Source organism: Salmo salar, chromosome 01, assembly GCF_965601325.2.
Source record: "Salmo salar chromosome 01, fSalSal1, whole genome shotgun sequence".
NCBI lineage: Eukaryota > Metazoa > Chordata > Actinopteri > Salmoniformes > Salmonidae > Salmo > Salmo salar.
The window spans coordinates 178,871,078-178,893,772 of NC_138291.1; the positions used below are offsets into that span (position 1 = coordinate 178,871,078).

Consider the following 22,695-nt stretch of genomic DNA (forward strand, 5'->3'; position numbering starts at 1 on the left):
CCCTCTCCTCCAATAGCCCCTCCCTCTCCTCCAATAGCCCCTCCCTCTCCTCCAATAGCCCCCTCCCTCTCCTCCAACCCCCCCTCCCTCTCCTCCAATAGCCCTCTCCTCCAACCCCCCCCTCCCTCTCCTCCAACCCCCCCCTCCCTCTCCTCCAATAGCCCCCTCCCTCTCCTGTAATCGCCCCCTCCCTCTCCTCCAACCCCCCCTCCCTCTCCTCCAACCGCCCCCTCCCCCTCCTCCAATAGCCCCCTCCCCCTATAGCCCCCCCCCCCTCCCTCTCCTCCAATAGCCCCCTCCCTCTCCTGTATTCGCCCCCTCCCTCTCCTCCAACCCCCCCCTCCCTCTCCTCCAATAGCCCGCTCGCTCTCCTCCAATAGCCCCCTCGCTCTCCTCCAATAGCCCCCTCCCTCTCCTGTAATCGCCCCCCCTCCCTCTCCTCCAACCCCCCCTCCCTCTCCTGTAATCGCCCCCCTCCCTCTCCTCCAATAGCCCCCTCCCTCTCCTGTAATCGCCCCCCTCCCTCTCCTCCAATAGCCCCCTCCCTCTCCTGTAATCGCCCCCCTCCCTCTCCTCCAATAGCCCCCCTCCCCCAATAGCCCCCCTCCCCCCAGATGTAGGACTGGTTTATTGAAGATCTGATGAAATGATGCAAAAAATGTTTTTAATGTTGTCCATTTTATTAGATGTGGTGGAAGACTTGTTAATGTTTTATTCCAGTAAAAATTATATGAACACATTTTGAACAGCGGAGCTGGTGGTGTTTTATGACAGACAGAAATAAATAAACCTAAAAATAACAATGATATAACGTGAAGCAGCATCTCTTCACTATATATATACACACACACACATCATATATGTAAGTGATAATCAATGAGGGCTGTGTGTTCTATGGAAAATAATTAAGCGCCGTGAAAAGGTCCTAGTAGAGTGGAACTGACCTCCCACGGAGTTGCATTATTCTCCAGAGAACACATATAGCCCCCCCCCCCGAGTCGATTATCCCATTGACACCATGACTGTAATTGAACACATTTTGCCGGTAGAAATTGTGTTCAACGTCCCACCGAAGAAGCTAGCGAGTTGACTAGGTAGCTACGGCGGTTGCCGTGGTAACCAAACAGACAGACTCGCTAGTTTAACTAAACCAAACTAAAAAGTCCTAGTTTGCTATGATGAAAATTGAATTCAACACCGCCAATACTGTTCACAATTCGACTTTCGCTTTCAAAAATCAGCTTAAAAACAAAAAACATGTAAGACTGAACGGAAGCCATTGAATTCAACCGTGATGATATGCACAGCGCGTTTTAGGGAAGTAACGCACGCTCTAGAATGCTCTTCAAGCCAATCAGAAACGACCGCTCAACAATGAGATGCTATAATGTCTTATTGAACTAGGGTATCCACACATCTATAAAAACAAAACCTCAATTTGTATACGTCAAGATTCTTCAACATGATTTTACAGATGACTTCTTAAATACATTAGAAAATCGGGATTGTGTTCAGCAGGCACGTAACAGAAGAAAACGTCTGAAAACAGATGTACTCTTCCAACTTATCCAATAACAAACTCTCTTTTTTTGGGGGGGGTAGCAAAATGATTTAAAACGTTTAGTTACTGTGTGCCCTGATGAACACGACCCTGGTAAATTATCACATTTGAGTAAATGACATATAAAAAGCACAGAGTTGAATCAATGTAAAAAGGCACGTTATGTCATGTTACTCTCAGTGGCTGGACTGACCCCGAAGACAACGGAGAAGCATGTCAAAGCTGCTAGTCGCTAAGAATATATATGTCTGTCTGTCTAAACAGCAGCAGCTATAACACAGCTCAGGTTAGAAGGATGAGGCCATGGAGACCATAGTTAGACCGGTAACAGGTTCAGAGCTGAGGGAGGTGAGGTGAGAGGTCAGCCGGGGAGAGACAGGGATGGGGGACACTGCAGCAGGAAGGTGAGAGGTCAGCCGGGGAGAGACAGGGACTCATGCAGGGGCAAGATGTGCAGGGGCAAGATGTGCTGGGGCAAGATGTGCAGGGGCAAGATGTGCAGCAGCACTTTGTGGAAGTGGAACCAGGGATTATGGTGCCCTATAAGAGATTAGAGGTCAGCGGAGAGGTGAGAGGAGGTTGCTGGGTGGGAGAGGTTAAGAGCATTGACTCTGGATGAGCCGTGCCTCTACAAGGATGGAAGCAGGGATCCTCTAGAGGCCGAGTGGAGATAGAGGTCTCGAAGCAGGGGACAGTCCACCAGACTCCAGAGAGGGTCTCGAAGCAGGGGACAGTCCACCAGACTCCAGAGAGGGTCTCGAAGCAGGGGACAGTCCACCAGACTCCAGAGAGGGTCTCGAAGCAGGGGACAGTCCACCAGACTCCAGAGAGGGTCTCGAAGCAGGGGACAGTCCACCAGACTCCAGAGAGGGTCTCGAAGCAGGGGACAGTCCACCAGACTCCAGAGAGGGTCTCGAAGCAGGGGACAGTCCACCAGACTCCAGAGAGGGTCTCGAAGCAGGGGACAGTCCACCAGACTCCAGAAAGGGTCTCAAAGAGACACTGTGGATGACATACCAGAATGGGGTGGGGGGACACACGCTTCGCCACCGTCCCCGAGCACGACGTACAAACCAACTGGACAAGTACCAGGTGAGAAAGGATACAGTCCAGTTCCTCTTTGGAAAGGATGGAGGGATGAAATGGACATAGTTTTCCAGGGATTCGACGGATGGAATGTGAGCGAGCGGCAAGGGGGACAAAATAAGTGCAACTCTTCTTGTCTTATAGCTTTAATGCGATTCGTACTGACAGCTTCTATCCTAGTTTGTCTGCTTCTTCTTCTGGTAGTTACTTAGAAACGTGTGCTCTGTCCCATAGTAACAGATGGGTAGGTGACTCTCAGAATTCCCAGCTTTTATAGAAATCCCGGGTTGGAAGAATCCAGGAATCAGGAAGAAATAAGTAGGAAATCCAGAATCCCTCAAATAGGATTTCAGGGAAACCAGGACTTTTTTGGGGGGGGGGGGGGGATAGTTACCTGCAGTTTGCAACACTAGAAAATGGTTGAGGAAGAGGGTCATTTCTGATTAGCGAAGAAGGCCTTGGTTTCTCCGCAGGTGGGGTTGGTACACAGTGGGCAGCGCAGGGTGAGCTGACGGGAGCAGGACTCGTTTGACTTCAGGTGGGTTTGGACCAGGTCTGCCAGAGCCTGAGAGAGGAGGGTCAAGGGTCAAAGTTCGGTTTATTTGTCATATATATATATATATAAAAAATACATTGAAATGCTTACCCATAAGCGACCTCGCCATAAACAAAATGAACACCTCCAAAACTAAACACATAGTACGCAGAGTAGCCGAGCGAGAGGGGGAGCGAGAGGGGGAGCGAGAGGGGGAGCGAGAGGGGGAGCGAGCGGGGGAGTGAGAGGGGGAGTGAGAGGGGGAGTGAGAGGGGGAGTGAGAGGGGGAGTGAGAGGGGGAGTGAGACAGAGAGAGAGACAGAGAGAGAGACAGAGAGAGAGACAGCCTTGTAGGAGGGCTGAGCGTGGCCGGAGGGAGGGATAGGCCAATCCCTTTGTTGACCAGCTGTTCCCCAGGGCTTTCTTCCCAGCTCAGCTAGCTAGCTGGGGTCTGAGTAGCACTACCCATGGTGCCTCTCTCTCTCTCCCTCTCTAAATTAACCCCTGACAGATAGTGAGAAGTAAGAGGTCATGGAAGGGCTGCTGCTTCAAAACGGCTCTCTGAACATCTTTGATTCCAGCACTACTGTTTAAATCTCACCATCTCTCCGAGTCAGAGAGAGAAGCAGTATGTGCCCAGTATTTTCTTGGAACTTATACTGGGGATATTGAATGATCAACAGTGACGGAGTGCTTTATCCGACACTCAGAAATAAAAATGTATGTAAACTTCATTATGTCAAATATGTAAATTAGTAGCCTTTTATTGATGCTATTGTGACACCTGGTGTTTTCTTTATGGAATGGTCTGGCTAGCCATGTGAGAGACACAAACCTCATCTTTATGGAATGGTCTGGCTAGCCATGTGAGAGACACAAACCTCCATCTTTATGGAATGGTCTGCCTAGCCATGTGAGAGACACAAACCTCATCTTTATGGAATGGTCTGCCTAGCCATGTGAGAGACGGAAACCTCCATCTTTATGGAATGGTCTGGCTAGCCATGTGAGAGACACAAACCTCCATCTTTATGGAATGGTCTGCCTAGCCATGTGAGAGACACAAACCTCATCTTTATGGAATGGTCTGGCTAGCCATGTGAGAGACACAAACCTCCATCTTTATGGAATGGTCTGCCTAGCCATGTGAGAGACGCAAACCTCATCTTTATGGAATGGTCTGCCTAGCCATGTGAGAGACGGAAACCTCCATCTTTATGGAATGGTCTGGCTAGCCATGTGAGAGACACAAACCTCCATCTTTATGGAATGGTCTGCCTAGCCATGTGAGAGACACAAACCTCATCTTTATGGAATGGTCTGCCTAGCCATGTGAGAGACGGAAACCTCCATCTTTATGGAATGGTCTTGCCTAGCCAATGGTCCGTGCTGTCCCTAGGATGGGTCACTTGAGTGAGTCACAGACGTGATCTTCCTGTCCGGTTTTAAGCCCCTTCGGGTTTGTGTGGTGGGGGAGATCTTCGTGGGCTATACTCAGCCTTGTCTCAGGATGGTAAGTTGGTGGTTGAAGATATCCCTCTAGTGGTGTGGGGGCTGTGCTTTGACAAAGTGGGTGTGGTTATATCCTGCCTGGTTGACCCTGTCCAGTGGTATCGTCGGACGGGGCCAGTGTCCCCACCCACCACTGCCTCAGTATCTATGCTGCAATAGTCTATGTGATGGGGGGCTAGGGTAAGTCTGTTATACCTGGTGTAATTCTCCTGTCTTATCTGGTGTCCTGTGTTAATTTAAGTATGCTCTCTCTAATTCTCTCTCTCCCCTCCCAGAGGACCATGCCTCAAGACTACCTGGCCTGATGACTCCTGGCTGTCCTCAGTCCACCTGGTCATGCTGCTGCTCCAGTTTAAACTATTCTGCCTACGTCCAGGGACACCCTGGCCTGTTCACCAGAAGTGCTACCTTGTCCCAGACTTGCTGTTTTCCACTCTCTCTCTACGCACCTGCTGTCTCGACGTCTGAATAGGCTATGAAAAGCCAACTGACATTTTCTCCTGTTACACCCTCTACAACCACCGCGATTGTTATTATCTCACCCTGCTTGTCATGTTTTAACATTTTGGCCATGTACTGTTATAATCTCCACCTGGCACATCCAGAAGAGGACTGGCCACCCCTCATAGCCTGGTTCCTCTCTAGGTTTCTTCCTAGGTTCTGGCCATTCTAGGGAGTTTTTCCTAGCCACCGTGCTTCTACACCTGCATTGCTTGCTGTTTGGGGTTTTAGGCTGGGTTTCTGTACAGCACTTTGCGACATCAGCTGATGTAAAAAGGGCTTTATAAATACATTTGATTGATGGAAACCTATGGTTTACCTGTAAGAACAGAGAATGAAGGGTTATGGGTAAAGATGGCGTCATTAACTAACGAGGACAGCTGATTGACCTGATGGAAGACTCCTAGTAGAGAGACAGATTTCTACCATTTCATTTGCATGTTGCCACTTATCATTTTGTACTTTGGGATGTGACCTTTTTTGCCATTCATATCACCTGGAACCTGTTTAACCTCATCTGGAATTACAATGCCATCTTTTAACCACTTACCAACCTGGAATCTGTGTGACACACAATTTTGGCTTTACAGGAGAAGGCCAACACACGTTAGCTAACGACGCTACAAACCCTTCAACAGTTTCTAAATCTGAAGGCAGCAGTGGTTAAAATGAATAAATAATCTGAGAATGACCAGGACTAAACACCTGGAATAGTTTCAGGTGTAAAACAAGGCAGGGCAAGTTCACGCTTTTTGCTAAGGACGACATAGGACCCAGTATTGTACTGTGAAGAAAAGCAGATTGAATATGTCAGTTGCCTCTCCTACCTGGAAAAATATTGGGTTTCCATTCAGAGATTCAGCCCTTCTGATGTTTTCTACGCCACACTGTGAGAGAACATAGAACTTGGTTAACTCGGCACCACAACAAGCAGGAAGGTAAAACAACAGTAAGACATTGAATTCTCCTGTACGGTCAGTAATACCTCTCGAGACGTTAAGACTGGTGGACGGGACAGTGTACTTTAAAAACTTCAGTCGTGGTAGACTAAGGGTCTACAGACAAACACAACATCAACCTACAGAAACCATGTCCTCCTTTAAATGACTCGGGGGAGTTCACAGTCTCCCGTAATATCAGTGACAGGTCAGGGATCAGTCTACGGGGAAAGAGCGAGAGAGAGCGAGAGACGGGGAGACAGAGAGCGAGAGACGGGGAGACAGAGAGCGAGAGACGGGGAGACAGAGAGCGAGAGACGGGGAGACAGAGAGACAGAGAGCGAGAGACGGGGAGACAGAGAGCGAGAGACGGGGAGACAGAGAGCGAGAGACGGGGAGACAGAGAGCGAGAGACGGGGAGACAGAGAGCGAGAGACGGGGAGACAGAGAGCGAGAGACGGGGAGACAGAGAGACAGAGAGCGAGAGACGGGGAGACAGAGAGCGAGAGACGGGGAGACAGAGAGCGAGAGACGGGGAGACAGAGAGCGAGAGACGGGGAGACAGAGAGCGAGAGACGGGGAGACAGAGAGCGAGAGACGGGGAGACAGAGAGCGAGAGACGGGGAGACAGAGAGCGAGAGACGGGGAGACAGAGAGCGAGAGACGGGGAGACAGAGAGCGAGAGACGGGGAGACAGAGAGCGAGAGACGGGGAGACAGAGAGCGAGAGACGGGGAGACAGAGAGCGAGAGACGGGGAGACAGAGAGCGAGAGACGGGGAGACAGAGAGCGAGAGACGGGGAGACAGAGAGCGAGAGACGGGGAGACAGAGAGCGAGAGACGGGGAGACAGAGAGCGAGAGAGACAGAGACGGAGAGCGAGAGAGACAGAGACGGAGACGGGAAGAGACAGCGATGGGGAGAAACAGACGGGAGAGGGAGACAGAGACGAGACTCCTAACTGATCTGTGATTAGTATGGTGGCTATAGTCCTCCTGTCTCCCACACACGCTCTACTATTCTACTTCAACACAATCTTGATGGAAGGACTCTCTTTTCTATACAACATCTGTCATGTTTAATCTTCACTCCTCAGTTTTACACATCATCATAAGTTATGACATCGTCTTGTTAGGTAAGTAGTTACATAAGAAACACGTACCTCCTCTCCCATCAAGAGTCCTCAATGTCTAGCTCACACAGACACGTACCTCCTCTCCCATCAAGAGTACTGGATGTCTAGCTCACACAGACACGTACCTCCTCTCCCATCAAGAGTACTGGATGTCTAGCTCTCACAGACACGTACCTCCTCTCCCAGCACCTGAGAGTACTCAATGTCTAGCTCACACAGACACGTACCTCCTCTCCCAGCACCTGAGAGTACTGGATGTCTAGCTCACACAGACACGTACCTCCTCTCCCAGCACCTGAGAGTACTCAATGTCTAGCTCTCACAGACACGTACCTCCTCTCCCAGCACCTGAGAGTACTCAATGTCTAGCTCACACAGACACGTACCTCCTCTCCCAGCACCTGAGAGTACTGGATGTCTAGCTCTCACAGACACGTACCTCCTCTCCCAGCACCTGAGAGTACTCAATGTCCAGTTCTCACAGACACGTACCTCCTCTCCCAGCACCTGAGAGTACTCAATGTCCAGTTCTCACAGACACGTACCTCCTCTCCCAGCACCTGAGAGTACTCGATGTCCAGTTCATGCAGCGTTTCGATGTGGTCGCTGGTGAAGGCGATGGGGACCAGTAGCAGGTTCTTCTTCCCCCGTTCACAAAGACCCTTGATGACATCATCTGTCTGAGGGCCCAGCCACGGCATAGGACCAACCTAGAGAGGACAGAAACACAATCATATGTCTGGAGGGCCCAGCCACGGCATAGGACCAACCTAGAGAGGACAGAAACACAATCATATGTCTGGAGGGCCCAGCCACGGCATAGGACCAACCTAGAGAGGACAGAAACACAATCATATGTCTGGAGGGCCCAGCCACGGCATAGGACCAACCTAGAGAGGACAGAAACACAATCATATGTCTGGAGGGCCCAGCCACGGCATAGGACCAACCTAGAGAGGACAGAAACACAATCATATGTCTGGAGGGCCCAGCCACGGCATAGGACCAACCTAGAGAGGACAGAAACACAATCATATGTCTGGAGGGCCCAGCCACGGCATAGGACCAACCTAGAGAGGACAGAAACACAATCATATGTCTGGAGGGCCCAGCCACGGCATAGGACCAACCTAGAGAGGACAGAAACACAATCATATGTCTGGAGGGCCCAGCCACGGCATAGGACCAACCTCGAGAGGACAATCGAGTCCCGATTTATTTTGAAAAGCTGCTACAGCAAGAATTTCTCTGAATTTCCTATGTGGAAGCTAGGTGAATTGCAACAGCACTAGGCTGCATTAAAAACAAAATCTCCCTCCACATCCCATTTCTCCACCACTCGGGCTCCGGGGCAGCGGTCTAAGGGCACTGCATCTCAGTGCTAAGAGGCGTTACTATAGACACCCTGGTTCAAATCCAGGTCCGTATCACAACCGGCCGTGATTGGCAGTCCCATAAGGGCGGTGCACAATTGGCCCAGCGTCGTCCGGGTTTGGCCGGTGTAGGCCGTCATTGTAAATAAGAATTTGTTCTTAACTGACTTGCCGAGTTAAATAAAAAATAATAAAAAAAGTTTTTTAACATCGAAGACTGATGCTTTAGCCTTTGACTTCCGGTTTCGGCCCACCAGCTGGAAAAATATATATTTTTTGTTATCGAAAAAGATATTGCACAGCGATTTAAATGGTACAATGATTCCCTATACTATTCAGTGTTTGTTTTCTCACATAAACTAAAACTGAGAGAAGTAAAACCAATTTTGCAACCAGGAAATGACAGAGCGATTTCTACTAGATAAAACATAGCCACCAAGTTGAACCAGCGCTCCCATTTCGAGAAACAGACGCCGCTCCAGCAGGAGAAATCAATAGGCGAATATCACAGCCAATCACAACACCGGCAGGTTAGTAATACTGTGAAACACTATCATTCCACTATTAATGCAGATATATTATGGACATTTTCTGAAATGACAAGGTAAAAATACAACTTTAAGTTCATTTCACATGAGTCATAACAGACTCTACATCCTTTAAAAGCAATTCAGGCTTTTCAAATTAAGACAGAGCATTAGATATGTGAATACATTAAGAGTTCTAACCAAATTGATAATATAGTATTGTATTTAGAAGATCCATGGGTGTTTAAAACTGCAGTTCCTGGTTCGAATCCAGGCTGCATTACATCCGGCCGTGATTGGGAGTCCCATAGGGCGGCCCAGCGTCGTCCGGGTTTGGCCGTCATTGTAACTGTGGCTGAACTAATTATTATGTGATGTGTCAGTTACGAAACCTGGTGAGGGTTAGGGGTCAAGGGTCAGGGCCACCATATATAGACTGGCATTACATACTGATCACCACTGTCTGCTCTCAGTCTCAGCCCTGTGACTATACCTCAATAATACCAATGATCTCAGCCCTGTGTTTCTACCTCAATAAGATCAATGATCTCAGCCCTGTGTTTCTACCTCAATAATACCAATGATCTCAGCCCTGTGTTTCTACCTCAATAAGATCAATGATCTCAGCCCTGTGTTTCTACCTCAATAATACCAATGATCTCAGCCCTGTGTTTCTACCTCAATAACATCAAATGATCTCAGCCCTGTGTTTCTACTACAATAATATCAGCCCTGTGTTTCTACCTCAATAACATCCAATGATCTCAGCCATGTGACCACAGCGTAGTGTCCAATTAAAAATGCATCTTTTGACCAATGGGTAAAATATGTTAATTATGCAGATAATCCTCTAAGAAACCCAATCGTTCAAACCGCATGTCTCTATCATGATCCGTTCAGAGGTTATTTACAGTTTACGCCCTTGTAGAGTGGCCCAGTTTACGCCCTTGTAGAGTGCCCCAGTTTACGCCCTTGTAGAGTGCCCCAGTTTACGCCCTTGTAGAGTGCCCCAGTTTACGCCCTTGTAGAGTGCCCCAGTTTACGCCCTTGTAGAGTGCCCCAGTTTACGCCCTTGTAGAGTGCCCCAGTTTACGCCCTTGTAAAGCGGCCAGAACTAGGGTGAATAATTCAAAATGGAGGCCAGAGGAATAAAGTGGTTAACCTAGATTTTATTTTTGTTGTGTCAGCTAGGCTGGATGCTGTGTTATGGCTACTGGATACCGGACAGGCTCACTTTCCCGTTGAACTAAGTCATTATTTCTTCTCAAATCCGCAGGACATAAAACTATATAGAGGTCAGATGGATATGTAGTCATTCATTTTGTTTTAGCCCCTTTTTTCGTGACATCCAAATTGGTAGTTACAGTCTTGTCCCGTCGCTGCAACTCCCGTATGGACTCGGCAGAGGCGAAGGTCGAGAGCCATACGTCCTCTGAAACACGACCCTGCCAAGCCCGACTGCTTCTAGACAAACTGCTCGCTTAACCCTGAAGCCAGCCGCACCAATGTGTCAGAGGAAACACCGTACAGCTGGCGACCGTCGTCAGCTTGCAGCCGCCCGGCCTGCCACAAAGAGTCGCTAGAGCGCAACGGGACAAGGAAATCGCGGCCCGGGGGCCAAAAATCGAAATCTCTTAACCTGGACGACGCTGGGCCAATCGTGCGCTGCCTCATGGGTCTCCCGGTCAGGGCCGGCTGTGACACAGCCTGGGATCGAACCCGGGGCTGTAGTGACGCCTCAAGCAGTGGATATCTTACGGATACTGATTTTGAGACGACATGTAGCATTTTTCATATTGTTTTGTATATGCTTTTCATACTAATTCAAAACTCCTGATCTTTTTTACAATGATTTCGCACACAAAAACAAGCGTATCATTGAACTGTCAACGGACCACTGAGCGTATATTAAGCTTCTTATTTTCAAAGCCTTTTTACATTTAATTCAGCTCGTGGCATGATGCTAATTTAGCTTTTTTGCGTCCCGTCGAAAAACGACTATGAAGACTTACGACCACAAAATGTAACATTTGTCTTGGTAAAATGTATTTCATAACAAAAGGAAGTGCGATTTCATCACCAACCAAAGCGCGTTCACACTCATTCTGGGTAGAGTGGACAGCCTTCACCGTATTGCATCAGCCCTGATGGAGAAACCTTTTCACCACAAGACTACTACAGTACAACAATACAGTCCTGAAAAAGACTTATCTAGCCAGTGGCTCTGTGCGTTTAGCCTGAACTAGAAACGTGTCGAGGTAACCACGAGTGTAGAAGTCATCTAAGTTTTGAGTCTGTAATTCTCTCTGCACCACAGATGAAAGTGTGTGTGTGTGTGGTCCTTACCCTGGACTGCCAGACCAGGCGGTAAGGATTACAGTGCTGTAGTCTCTCCATGACTCTCTGCACAGTGGCTCCAACCTCCTGAGGGTACGGATCTCCCCTGTTCACCACCTAGAGAGAGAGAGAGAGAAGAATGACACAGAAAACTAGCCTGTTTGACCATCTACACAGACAACACTGGGTAACCCATCTTGGACAGACAACACTTACCCCTTTCTTTCTCATTGTACTTTTCAAAGCAAAATGCATCAATAAAATATATTTATATAGCCCTTCTAAACGTCAACATAAAGTGGTTTTAGTTACCGATGTTTATTTTTGGTAAAACATGCATCATGAGTCTTCAATGAAATCCTCAATTAGCAACGCCCTGATAACGTCGTAGAGGAATATGTATTCTATGAATGGTCAGTACTGTACTCAGAGAACAGTCACAAATCCCTACAAAAAAAAGTAGCCATGTTTAATTTCCACTGATAAATGTCTGGCATGTGAGTAGCTGTAGGTCTAGTGTACAACACATGCCGATGTCATGGCGATTAAAATGTGTGTCCTTAGCAACAATCCTGTACTCACAGACAAGGGTAGTGAGTGAGCTGAGAACAGGATAACCACATCATCCCTCTTCTCTGGGGGAAACTTCTGCAGCTCGTTGAGGACATGCTGGGAGAAACACTACAGAGACAATACAGATATATTATTAGGACACATGTCATAAACAATATAAAAAGGTACAGCGTGTTCCATTTGGCTGCTGGGGGGGGCAAGGAGACCCCCAGCTCTGCTAAACCATTGACAACTACAGTTAAAGTCGGAGGTTTACATATACCTTAGCCAAATACATTTAAACTCAGTTTTTCACAATTCATTACATTTAATCCTAGTAAAAATTCCCTGTCTTAGGTCAGTTAGGATCACCACTTTATTTTAAGAATGTGAAATGTCAGAATAATAGTAGAGAGAATGATTTATTTTAGCTTTTATTTCTTTCATCACATTCCCAGTGGGTCAGAAGTTTACATACACTCAATTAGTATTTGGTAGCATTGCGTTTAAAATTGTTTAACTTGGGTCAAACGTTTCGGGTAGCCTTCCACAAGCTTCCCACAATGAGTTGGGTGAATTTTGGCCCATTCCTCCTGACAGAGCTGGTGTAACTGAGTCAGGTTTGTAGGCCTCCTTGCTCGCACACACTTTTTCAGTTCTGCCCACAGATTTTCTATAGGATTGAGGTCAGGGCTTTGCGATGGCCACTCCAATACCTTGACTTTGTTGTCCTTAAGCTATTTTGCCACAGCTTTGGAAGTATGCTTGGGGTCATTGTCCATTTGGAAGACCCATTTGCGACCAAGCTTTAACTTCCTGACTGATGTCTTGAGATGTTGCTTCAATATATCCACATAATTTTCCTGCCTCTTGATGCCATCTATTTTGTGAAGTGCACCAGTCCCTCTTGCAGCAAAGCACCCCCACAACTTGATGCTGCCACCCCCGTACTTCACAGTTGGGATGGTGTTTTTTGGCTTGCAAGCCTCCCCCTTTTCCCTCCAAATATAACGATGGTCATTATGGCCAAACAGTACTACCTTTGTTTCATCAGACCAGAGGACATTTCTCCAAAAAGTACGATCTTTGTCCCCATGTGCAGTTGCAAACCGTAGTCTGGCTTTTTTATGGCCGTTTTGGAGCAGTGGCTTCTTCCTTGCTGAGCGGCCTTTCAGGTTATGTTGATATAGGACTCGTTTTACTGTGGATATAGATACTTTTGTACCCGTTTCCTCCAGCAACTTCACAAGGTCCTTTGCTGTTGTTCCGGGATTGATTTGCACTTTTCACACCAAAGTACATTAATCTCTAGTAGACAGAATGCGTCTCCTTCCTGAGCGGTATGACGGCTGCGTGGTCCCATGGTGTTTATACTTGCGTACTATTGTTTGTACAGATGAACGTGGTACTTTCAGGCATTTGGAAATTGCTCCCAAGGATGAAGCAAACTTGTGGAGGTCTACCATTTTTTTTTTTTCTGAGGTCTTGGATGATTTCTTTTGATTTTCCCATGATGTCAAGCAAAGATGCACTGAGTTTGAACAAAGGCCTTGAAATACATCCACAGGTACACCTCCAATTGACTCAAATGATGGCAATTAGCCTATCAGAAGCTTCTAAAGCCATGACATAATTTTCTGGAATTTTCCAAGCTGTTTAAAGGCACAGTCATCTTAGTGTATGTAAACTTCTGACCCACTGGAATTGTTATACAGTGAATTATAAGTGAAATAATCAATCTGTTAACAATCGTTGGAAAATTTACTTGTGTCATGCACAAAGTAGATGTCCTAACCGACTTGCCAAAACGATATAGTTTGTTGACAAGAAATTTGTGGAGTGGTTGGAAAAAGAAGTTAATGACTCCAACCTAAGTTTATGTAAACTTCCGACTTAGTTGTGACTCTGCTCTTCAAGAGGTGATGATATAACAACCAAATAGTTCTAACATTTATTTAACAATCCCTTGAAAACGGCACATAGTTGTCAATGGTTTTAGCGGAGCTGCGGGTCTCCTTGTCCCCCCCCAGCAGCCAGATCGAACACTCTGCAACGTACTGTGACGTTGTATTGATAGTGACCTATACCATGACTCACTGCAGAGACAATACAGATACTACCAGGCAGACATTTATACCATGACTCACTGCAGAGACAATACAGATACTACTAGACACACATTTATACCATGACTCACTGCAGAGACAATACAGATACTACTAGACACACATTTATACCATGACTCACTGCAGAGCCAATACAGACATTTATACCATGACTCACTGCAGAGCCAATACAGACATTTATACCATGACTCACTGCAGAGACAATACAGACATTTATACCATGACTCCCTGCAGAGACAATACAGATACTACTAGACACACATTTAGACCATGACTCACTGCAGAGACAATACAGATATACTACAGCCATCCAGGGAAAAACGTCAAAACACATTGAGGTTATCAGAGGAAATTGAGACCCCTGTAACTTTATGTGCGGAATCATTTTGACTGTAGACGGTAAAGGAGTCTCACCTCGACCAACAGGGGGTGTGTGGGCCAGCGGTCGATGACACTCCACCTCATCTTAGGCCTGTCTGCTCTGCTGCTGTAGTATCGATAGATAGCGTTCAGACTGCTGCCTGTTATCAACAACAAAACATCTCTTTACCGTGACCATCTTTTAACTGCAACCATGTCGGAGAGGTAATGGCATAGAGAAACATCGGTTGAGAAAATCAAATTGCATGCATCTACACTACCGTTCAAAAGTTTGGGGGTCACTTAGAAATGTCCTTGTTTTTGGAAAAAAAAAACACATTTTTTGTCGATTAAAATAACATCAAATTGATCAGAAATACAGTGTAGACATTGTTAATTTTGTAAATGACTATTGTAGCTGGAAACGGCTGATTTTTTAATGGAATATCTACATAGGCGTACAGAGGCCCATTATCAGCAACTATCAGCAACCATCACTCCTGAGTTCCAATGGCACGTTGTGTTAGCTAATCCAAGTTTATCATTTTAAAAGGCTAATTGATCATTAGAAAACCCTTTTGCAATTATGTTAGCACAGCTGAAAACTGTTGTTCTGATTAAAGATGCAATAAAACTGTCCTTTATACTAGTTCAATATCTGGAGCATCAGCATTTGTGGGTTCGATTACGGGCTCAAAATGGCAAGAAACAAAGACCTTTCTGCTGAAACTCGTCAGTCTATTCTTGTTCTGAGAAATGAAGGTTATTCCATGTGAGAAATTGCCTAGAAACTGAAGATCCCGTACAACGCTGTGCCTAGAAGGGCAGCATCCCGGAGTCGCCTCTTCACTGTTGACGTCGAGACTGATGTTTTGCGGGTACTATTTAATGAAGCTGCTAGTTGAGGACTTGTGAGGCGTCTGTTTCTCAAACTAGACACTCTAATGTACTTTTCCTCTTGCTCAGTTTCGCACCGGGGCCTCCCACTCCTCTTTCTATTCTGGTTAGAGCCAGTTTGCGCTGTTCTGTGAAGGGAGTAGTACACAGCGTTGTACGGGATATCTTCAGTTTCTTGCCATTTTTAGCCCGTAATCGAACCCACAAAAATGCTGATGCTCCAGATACTCAACTAGTCTAAAGAAGGCCAGTTGTATTGCTTCTTTAAGCAGAACAACAGTTTTCAGCTGTGCTAACATAATTGCAAAAGGGTTTTCTAATGATCAATTAGCCTTTTAAAATCATAAACTTAGATTAGCTAACACAACGTGCCATTGGAACACAGGAGTTGCTGATAACAGGCCTATGTAGATATTCCATTAAAAATATATATATATATTATATCAGCATTAACAATGTCTACACTGTATTTCTGATCAATTTGATGTTGTTTTAAAAATGGACAAAAAAAATTATAATAAATTGCTTTTCTTTCAAAAACATGGACATTTCTAAGTGACCCCCAAACTTTTTGAACGGTATTGTGTTTATATAACCCTTCAGATTTACACAGTGCTTTACAAAAGTAATACTAAGTAGATGGGATGTAGGGTGTGGAGTATTCAGTCTTCCTGTGTCTTTTTGTGTTGCTAAGAAAGAGATTAGGGCCCGCTTATCAGTAACTCCCAGGCCAAGACTAACTCTACTCATAATAACTTTAAAAAAATACAAGATGTGAGTGGCTGACAGGTCCAGAACAGGGACAGAACAGGGACAGTAGTGGATGAGGTGAGTTACAATGTAAAGCACTATGAGGACATTGGAAAATGTAAATCAAACTTTTATTAGGGAAGGTGGGAAAGGAAAGGGGGGGATACCTAAGATTTTTTACCTTGTCAGCTCGGCCCCAGTTCGACCTGTTGTAGACCAGCTGTATTGTAGTGGGTACTGGGCCTACCTGTTGTAGACCAGCTGTATTGTAGTGGGTACTGGGCCTACCTGTTGTAGACCAGCTGTATTGTAGTGGGTACTGGGCCTACCTGTTGTAGACCAGCTGTATTGTAGTGGGTACTGGGCCTACCTGTTGTAGACCAGCTGTATTGTAGTGGGTACTGGGCCTACCTGTTGTAGACCAGCTGTATTGTAGTGGGTACTGGGCCTACCTGTTGTAGACCAGCTGTATTGTAGTGGGTACTGGGCCTACCTGTTGTAGACCAGCTGTATTGTAGTGGGTACTGGGCCTACCTGTTGTAGACCAGCTGTATTGTAGTGGGTACTGGGCCTACCTGTTGTAGACCAGCTGTATTGTAGTGGGTACTGGGCCTACCTGTTGTAGAACAGCTGTATTGTAGTGGGTACTGGGCCTACCTGTTGTCGAACAGCTGTATTGTGGGTACTGGGCCTACCTGTTGTAGACCAGCTGTATTGTAGTGGGTACTGGGCCTACCTGTTGTCGAACAGCTGTATTGTGGGTACTGGGCCTACCTGTTGTAGACCAGCTGTATTGTAGTGGGTACTGGGCCTACCTGTTGTAGACCAGCTGTATTGTAGTGGGTACTGGGCCTACCTGTTGTAGAACAGCTGTATTGTGGGTACTGGGTCTACCTGTTGTCGAACAGCTGTATTGTGGGTACTGGGCCTACCTGTTGTAGACCAGCTGTATTGTAGTGGGTACTGGGTCTACCTGTTGTCGAACAGCTGTATTGTGGGTACTGGGTCTACCTGTTGTAGAACAGCTGTATTGTGGGTACTGGGTGAAAGCCACTGCTCTCTCTACTCCATCCTTCTCCATCTCCTCAATAGCCTCCTCCGTCAGCGGATGCACGTAGCGGAATCCTATGTAGAATTTATGAGGCGCTGTAGACATAAAACATGAATGTGAGAACTGTAAAAGCTGATTATAACTGGAATTCCTCATTTCACATCTATCTAAGCATTAGTAAAGGGAATATAATTGAATTACAAAGCTCTCCAAGTTTGTGTTTGGCCTGAGTGGTCTTATGTAAGACATGCCCACGTAAAGCTAAAACAGATCCCCGTTATCAGTAAGGTGTGGTGTAGGGGTGTGGAGCAACACTCCTCAACTATCTCCCCACCACACCCAGCCAGTGTCAACGACAGTTAAAAAAAAAAACACTCAACAGATGCAACATTCAGCCTGTTTGTTGTGGGGACTGTGGAATCTTGTGTGGCACAGTGTTAGTGCTGCTGCCTAAAGCATATAGGCTAGGTACCAGTGTGTGAGTTTGAATGTGGCATGTGTTTGGTCCTATATTTTAAATTTTTAATCCCAGCCCCCATCCCGGCAGGAGGACTGTTCCTAGCTCGTCATTGTAAATAAGAATTTGGTCTTAACTTACTTGCCTAGTTAAATAAACTTAAATTAAAAAATTTAAAATAGGCGATAGCTTGTTTGAGTCACAGCAAGACAACCAATAAACCCACGCAGCAGCAACAGAGAAATGTTGTTTTTATAAAGGCTATTGTTCAAAAAAGGAAGAGGAGTCTAAGTATTGTAACAGTGTTAATGTTGTCGATCAACTGTAAAATGTGAGTGTAACAGAGCCAGTTACAACTGAAGTATCTGGTCATCAATAGATTAGAGAGAAAATAAAAGCTTTTAGTTTAACACAGCAGCCACATATTATCAGACAGGTCCTTGTTCCCCCAACTGCCTGCCCACGGGGGGGGTTTTATTTGGCCAAGTTCTGAGCAGCAACAACAAAAAATTATAAAAATATATAATTTATTGTTGGACATAAGAGTGTAAAAACACCAGGAAATTAGCTCTAAGTGATTTTAATTATGTAAATCTATTTCATAGTAGCTGTTAAGGAGCCTTTTGCTCCTAGACTTGGCGCTCTGGTACCACTTGCCATGTGGTCTTGCCTTTGACAATTCTTTAGGCCTTCCTCTTGACACCGCCTGGTATAGAGGTCCTGGATGGCAGGAAGCTTGGCCCCAGTGATGTACTGGGCCGTACGTACTACCCTCTGTAGCGCCTTATGGTCGGATGCCAAGCAGTTGTCATACCAGGCGGTGATGCAACCGGTCAGGATGCTCTCGATGGTGCAGCTGTAGAACTTTGAGGATCTGGGGACCCATGCCAATTGTTTTCAGTCTCCTTTTTAGTTTCCTGAGGGGGAATAGGTTTTGTCGTGCCCTCTTCACGACCGTCTTGGTGTGTTTGGACCATGATAGTTTGTTGGTGATGTGGACACCAAGGAACTTGAAACGCTTGACCTGCTCCACTACAGCCCCGTCAATGTAAATGGGGGCGTGTAGTCCACGATCAGCTTCTTTGTCTTGCTCACATTGAGGGAGAGGTTGTTGTCCTGGCACCACCTGGCCAGGTCTCTGACCTCCTCCCTATAGGCTGTCTCATCTTTGTCAGTGACCAGGCCTACCACCGTTGTGTCGTCGGCAAACTAAATGATGGTGTTGGAGTTGTGCTTGGCCACAAAGTCGTGTGTGAACAGGAAGTACAGGAGGGGATTAAGTACACACCCCTACCACGTAAGGGCGGCCTGTCAGGAAGACCAGGATCCAGTTGCAGAGGGAGGTGTTTAGTCCCAGAGTCCTTAGCTTCGTGGTGAGCTTTGTGGGCACTATGGTGTTGAACGCTGATCTATGTATGGGCTATGAAGTGTTATGTATGGGCTATGAAGTGTTATGTATGGGCTATGAAGTGTTACGGACTGACCTGTTTCTGGACACATCTCATCCAGCAGTTTGACCATGCCCTCTCCCTGCATGGTGGTCCAGGCCTTGATAGGGGAGCCTCCTCCGATCCGGCTGTACTGCTCCTGGATCTTAGGGGTGCGCCGCTTCGCTATGAACGGCCCAAGTCGACTGAGGAGGGAGGAAGAGAGATTCACATCGTCATAAATCATGTCAACTTCTGGAGTAATAAATGTAGCTTGGTCCCAGATCATTCGCAAAGTATTCAGACGCCATGACTTTTTCCACATTTTCTTACGTTACAGCCTTATTCTTCATCAATCTACACATAATACCCCATAATGAGAAAGCAAAAACAGTTGTCTTATCTCATCTCTGTACCACACAGATAAAATTATCTGCAAGGTCCCTCAGTAATGAATTTAAGGGCACCTATTCGTAGATGTTTTTTTTGTTTTTTTAACACAACAGACGCTGAATATCCCCTTGAGTAAAGTTATTAATCAGGCTTTGGATGGTGTATCAATACACCCAGTCAATGGAAAGATACAGGCGTCCTTCCTAACTCAGTTGCTGGAGAAGAAGGAAACTGTTCAGGGATGGAACATTTATGGGATCTTTTATTTCAGCTCATGAAACCAAAACTTTACATGTTGTGTTTATATTGCTGTTAGTGTAATCTATCTATGGCAAGACGGCACAAACAGATCTTGGGAAAGGCAAACATAAATGTACCTTGTCCTTGTGTGTGTGTTGTAACGGTTTTGACTTGAGGTTATTGTTTGTAGGGGTGCCAGGTAGGTTGAAAATATTGCTTTCTCCTTTTTTGTTTGGGAGGGAATAAGTCCCATCTGGTCAGTCATACAAAGGACTCATGTAAAAGTCAATACGGAAATACTCTTTTCATAAACCCTTAAAACATTGGAAATAACTTCAGGGCCATCACAGTGTGTGTGTGTGTGTGTGTGTCTGTGTGTGTGTGTGTGTCTGTGTGTCTGTGTGTCTGTGTGTCTGTGTGTGTGTGTGTGTGTGTGTGTGTGTGTGTGTGTGTGTGTGTGTGTGTGTGTGTGTGTGTGTGTGTGTGTGTGTGTGTGTGTGTGTGTGTGTGTGTGTGTGTGTGTGTGTGTGTGTGTGTGTGTGTGTGTGTGTGTGTGTGTGTGTGTGTGTGTGTGTGTGTGTGTGTGTGTGTGTGTGTGTGTGTGTGTGTGTGTGTGTGTGTGTGTGTGTGTGTGTGCGCGCGCACTTACTTCTGAACAGGAAGCTTCATCAGATCGGTGTCGGAGAAGAGGCGCAGCAGGAAATCGTGAACATCGTCCAGTTTCTCAGGTCCTCCCATGTTCATCATTAGGATCCCCGTTTTGGGCTTTCTGCAAGGATATGTACAGTACTACATTAATACTGTATCATTATTTACAATTGTAACTCAAGACGTCTAAGCAAGTATCCAAGTATTTAGGTTTCTGTGTGGACATGTACAGTAGTTAGTACTGTGCTATTCAGAACTGAAAGAGCCAAGCAGATATCCCTTGTATAAATCTGATATCTAGGCATGTATCCAGAAAGAGCTGCCATTGAAACACATGGAGCAAGGCTGTACGAGGGCTCTACCACGTACATAACTAACTGGCACGCATACGTCTCCCCCCCCCCCCCCAAATTAGGTCTATACTACTGTACTATACTGCGGACAGTAGGTATTTATCCAGGCCCTGTATTGAAGGAAGTGACACAAAATTATAGTTTGTTCTTGCTCAGTCTTACATTTAATGAACCCATTGAAGCTTAGCATGGTCCTACATTTTGGCTGCTGCCTTTTTAGAGATCCCCCATCTCTTGCATTGAACTTCAGTCTGCGATATTTTTTTGGGGTGTGTGTAAGCAACACAGCTCACATACACAGCTTTATGCATCTGCATTTGATTTACTTGGTGCAGGACTCCTGACCTCAATTTAGTCCTTTCATCAAAATAGTGTCTATGTGCAGTTTCTAACTCAACACATTTCAGTATGAATGACGACAGGGTGAAATAGAACTTGGAATCAGAGGGATATTTATTCCCTCTCTCTAGTCTATTGTACTGGACCTGTTTTCCACAGCTTCTGGGGTCGCTGTGGAGGCTGGCTGGACGAAGGCTGCAGCAGTTGCACTACTAGACTGTCTTCTGAGAGGTGTCGTAACACACAGGCTTATGGCGTTACTGCACCTGGCAACTGAAGGGGAGAGGGAGGTGACAAGATGAAAGTCAAAATCAGACATTTAAATTGAAATACTTCCTTCTAAGCCTAAAACAGATGGGGAAAAACATGACATTTTATAATCATACTGAAAGCAAAACTTGTTATTGTTATTATTTTAAGGCATTACCAACATGTACTATCTGTCAAACTTGGGAGCAGTAACTTTAGTATTTGTTATTAAGAAATAGCTCAGTAGACTAGTAGTACTTACCAATATATATATATATATATATATATATATATATATATATATATATATATATATTTGAACTGTCTGCAGCAACAATCAGTGAACGCTAAGCGGCGCAGGGTTATGCAAGTTGAAAGAAATGTCAGTTGTGTAACTTTGAATTGCGTTAGCTAAATAAAAACGTTACATTGCCTCAATTTTAGCCGACGTAGCTATTTTTGACATGTAATTTAACTCCTGGAAGAGCTCAATAATATGACATGAAGCAGTTTGACAAAGGTTTAGTAAACATTAGTTAGTCCTCAAACAAGCCAGCTATAAGCAATACTTGCTAGCTAGCTTTTGACTTGGCATATTATTGCGATTAAATTAAAAACTGAAATATTTACGAAAATAAAATAGTTGTTAGTATAATTCTGTGTTTTGAGGCATCAGTGAAGTTCGTCTCTCACGAAATACCTTACTCATTCACAACCTGAAGGTTAAAAAGCAATGCTAGTTAGCCGACTAGCTAGCGAGTGTTGGTAAAGGGCATGGTAGTGGGCTATATAAGCTAGCATTTCGCTAGCTTAGCTAGCCAACCAGCAAATTGCATGTCAAAGACACTGGTAACTTTATGTCTGTGTTCATGTTCTTGTGCTGCTGCTAATTTACTAGCTAACCAACTTCAGCATTAACCAGCTATCTGTATAGCTAGCTCGCTAACATTAGCAAAAAGTAGCTAACTAAACATCCACTTACATTGAATAAGCCGAATCGAGCTTCCCAATACAGACATCATGTTTCGTTAGCGTCCCCTTTCACACGTTTCAACGGAGGATTGATGTACTTCTTCGTAAGAGTGATTTGATCCGGTCAGCGGATCCCTATTTGTCTTTATAACAAATTGTGTGGTCTCAAGTTAAAATTCCTTCCAGCCTCTACAGCCGAGGGTTTGACACTGACAGAAAAAGCACACTAACAACACTTGTCATGTGGGTTTTACAAGCCATGCCTGTGCTCTGACGTAGGGATGCTGTGCACTCCCCTTAGCCTTGCCTAACTTTTGGTGCTGTTCTGTTCCACCAAACCACATACATAGTGAGTTTTGGATACATATTTCATTTTCT

At 45.6% G+C, this 22,695-nt stretch overlaps 1 protein-coding gene across 1 annotated transcript; it reads right to left on the minus strand.

The window, feature by feature from the left end:
- Positions 1-659: 659 nt before the first annotated feature.
- Positions 660-22,575, minus strand: fech (ferrochelatase). Its single transcript, XM_045694003.2, has 11 exons — positions 22,328-22,575; positions 21,243-21,369; positions 20,406-20,525; positions 19,181-19,329; positions 17,200-17,334; positions 14,596-14,702; positions 12,086-12,184; positions 11,513-11,620; positions 7,812-7,976; positions 6,023-6,082; positions 660-3,212 (listed from the first exon to the last, which is right to left on the minus strand). Exons 1-11 carry the CDS (start codon positions 22,365-22,367, stop codon positions 3,081-3,083), a joined length of 1,242 nt encoding a protein of 413 aa, XP_045549959.1. The 5' UTR covers positions 22,368-22,575; the 3' UTR covers positions 660-3,080.
- Positions 22,576-22,695: the final 120 nt, after the last annotated feature.

Coding starts and splice junctions, on each gene's coding strand:
- fech (XM_045694003.2), bottom strand. CDS start 22,367: ATGATGTCTGTATTGGGAAGCTCGATTCGGCTTATTCAAT. Junction 20,526..21,242: donor CCAGAAGCTGTGGAAAACAG/GTCCAGTACAAT, acceptor ATATCCTTGCAG/AAAGCCCAAAACGGGGATCC. Junction 7,977..11,512: donor GCCTGGTCTGGCAGTCCAGG/GTAAGGACCACA, acceptor TGTCCTCTCTAG/GTTGGTCCTATGCCGTGGCT.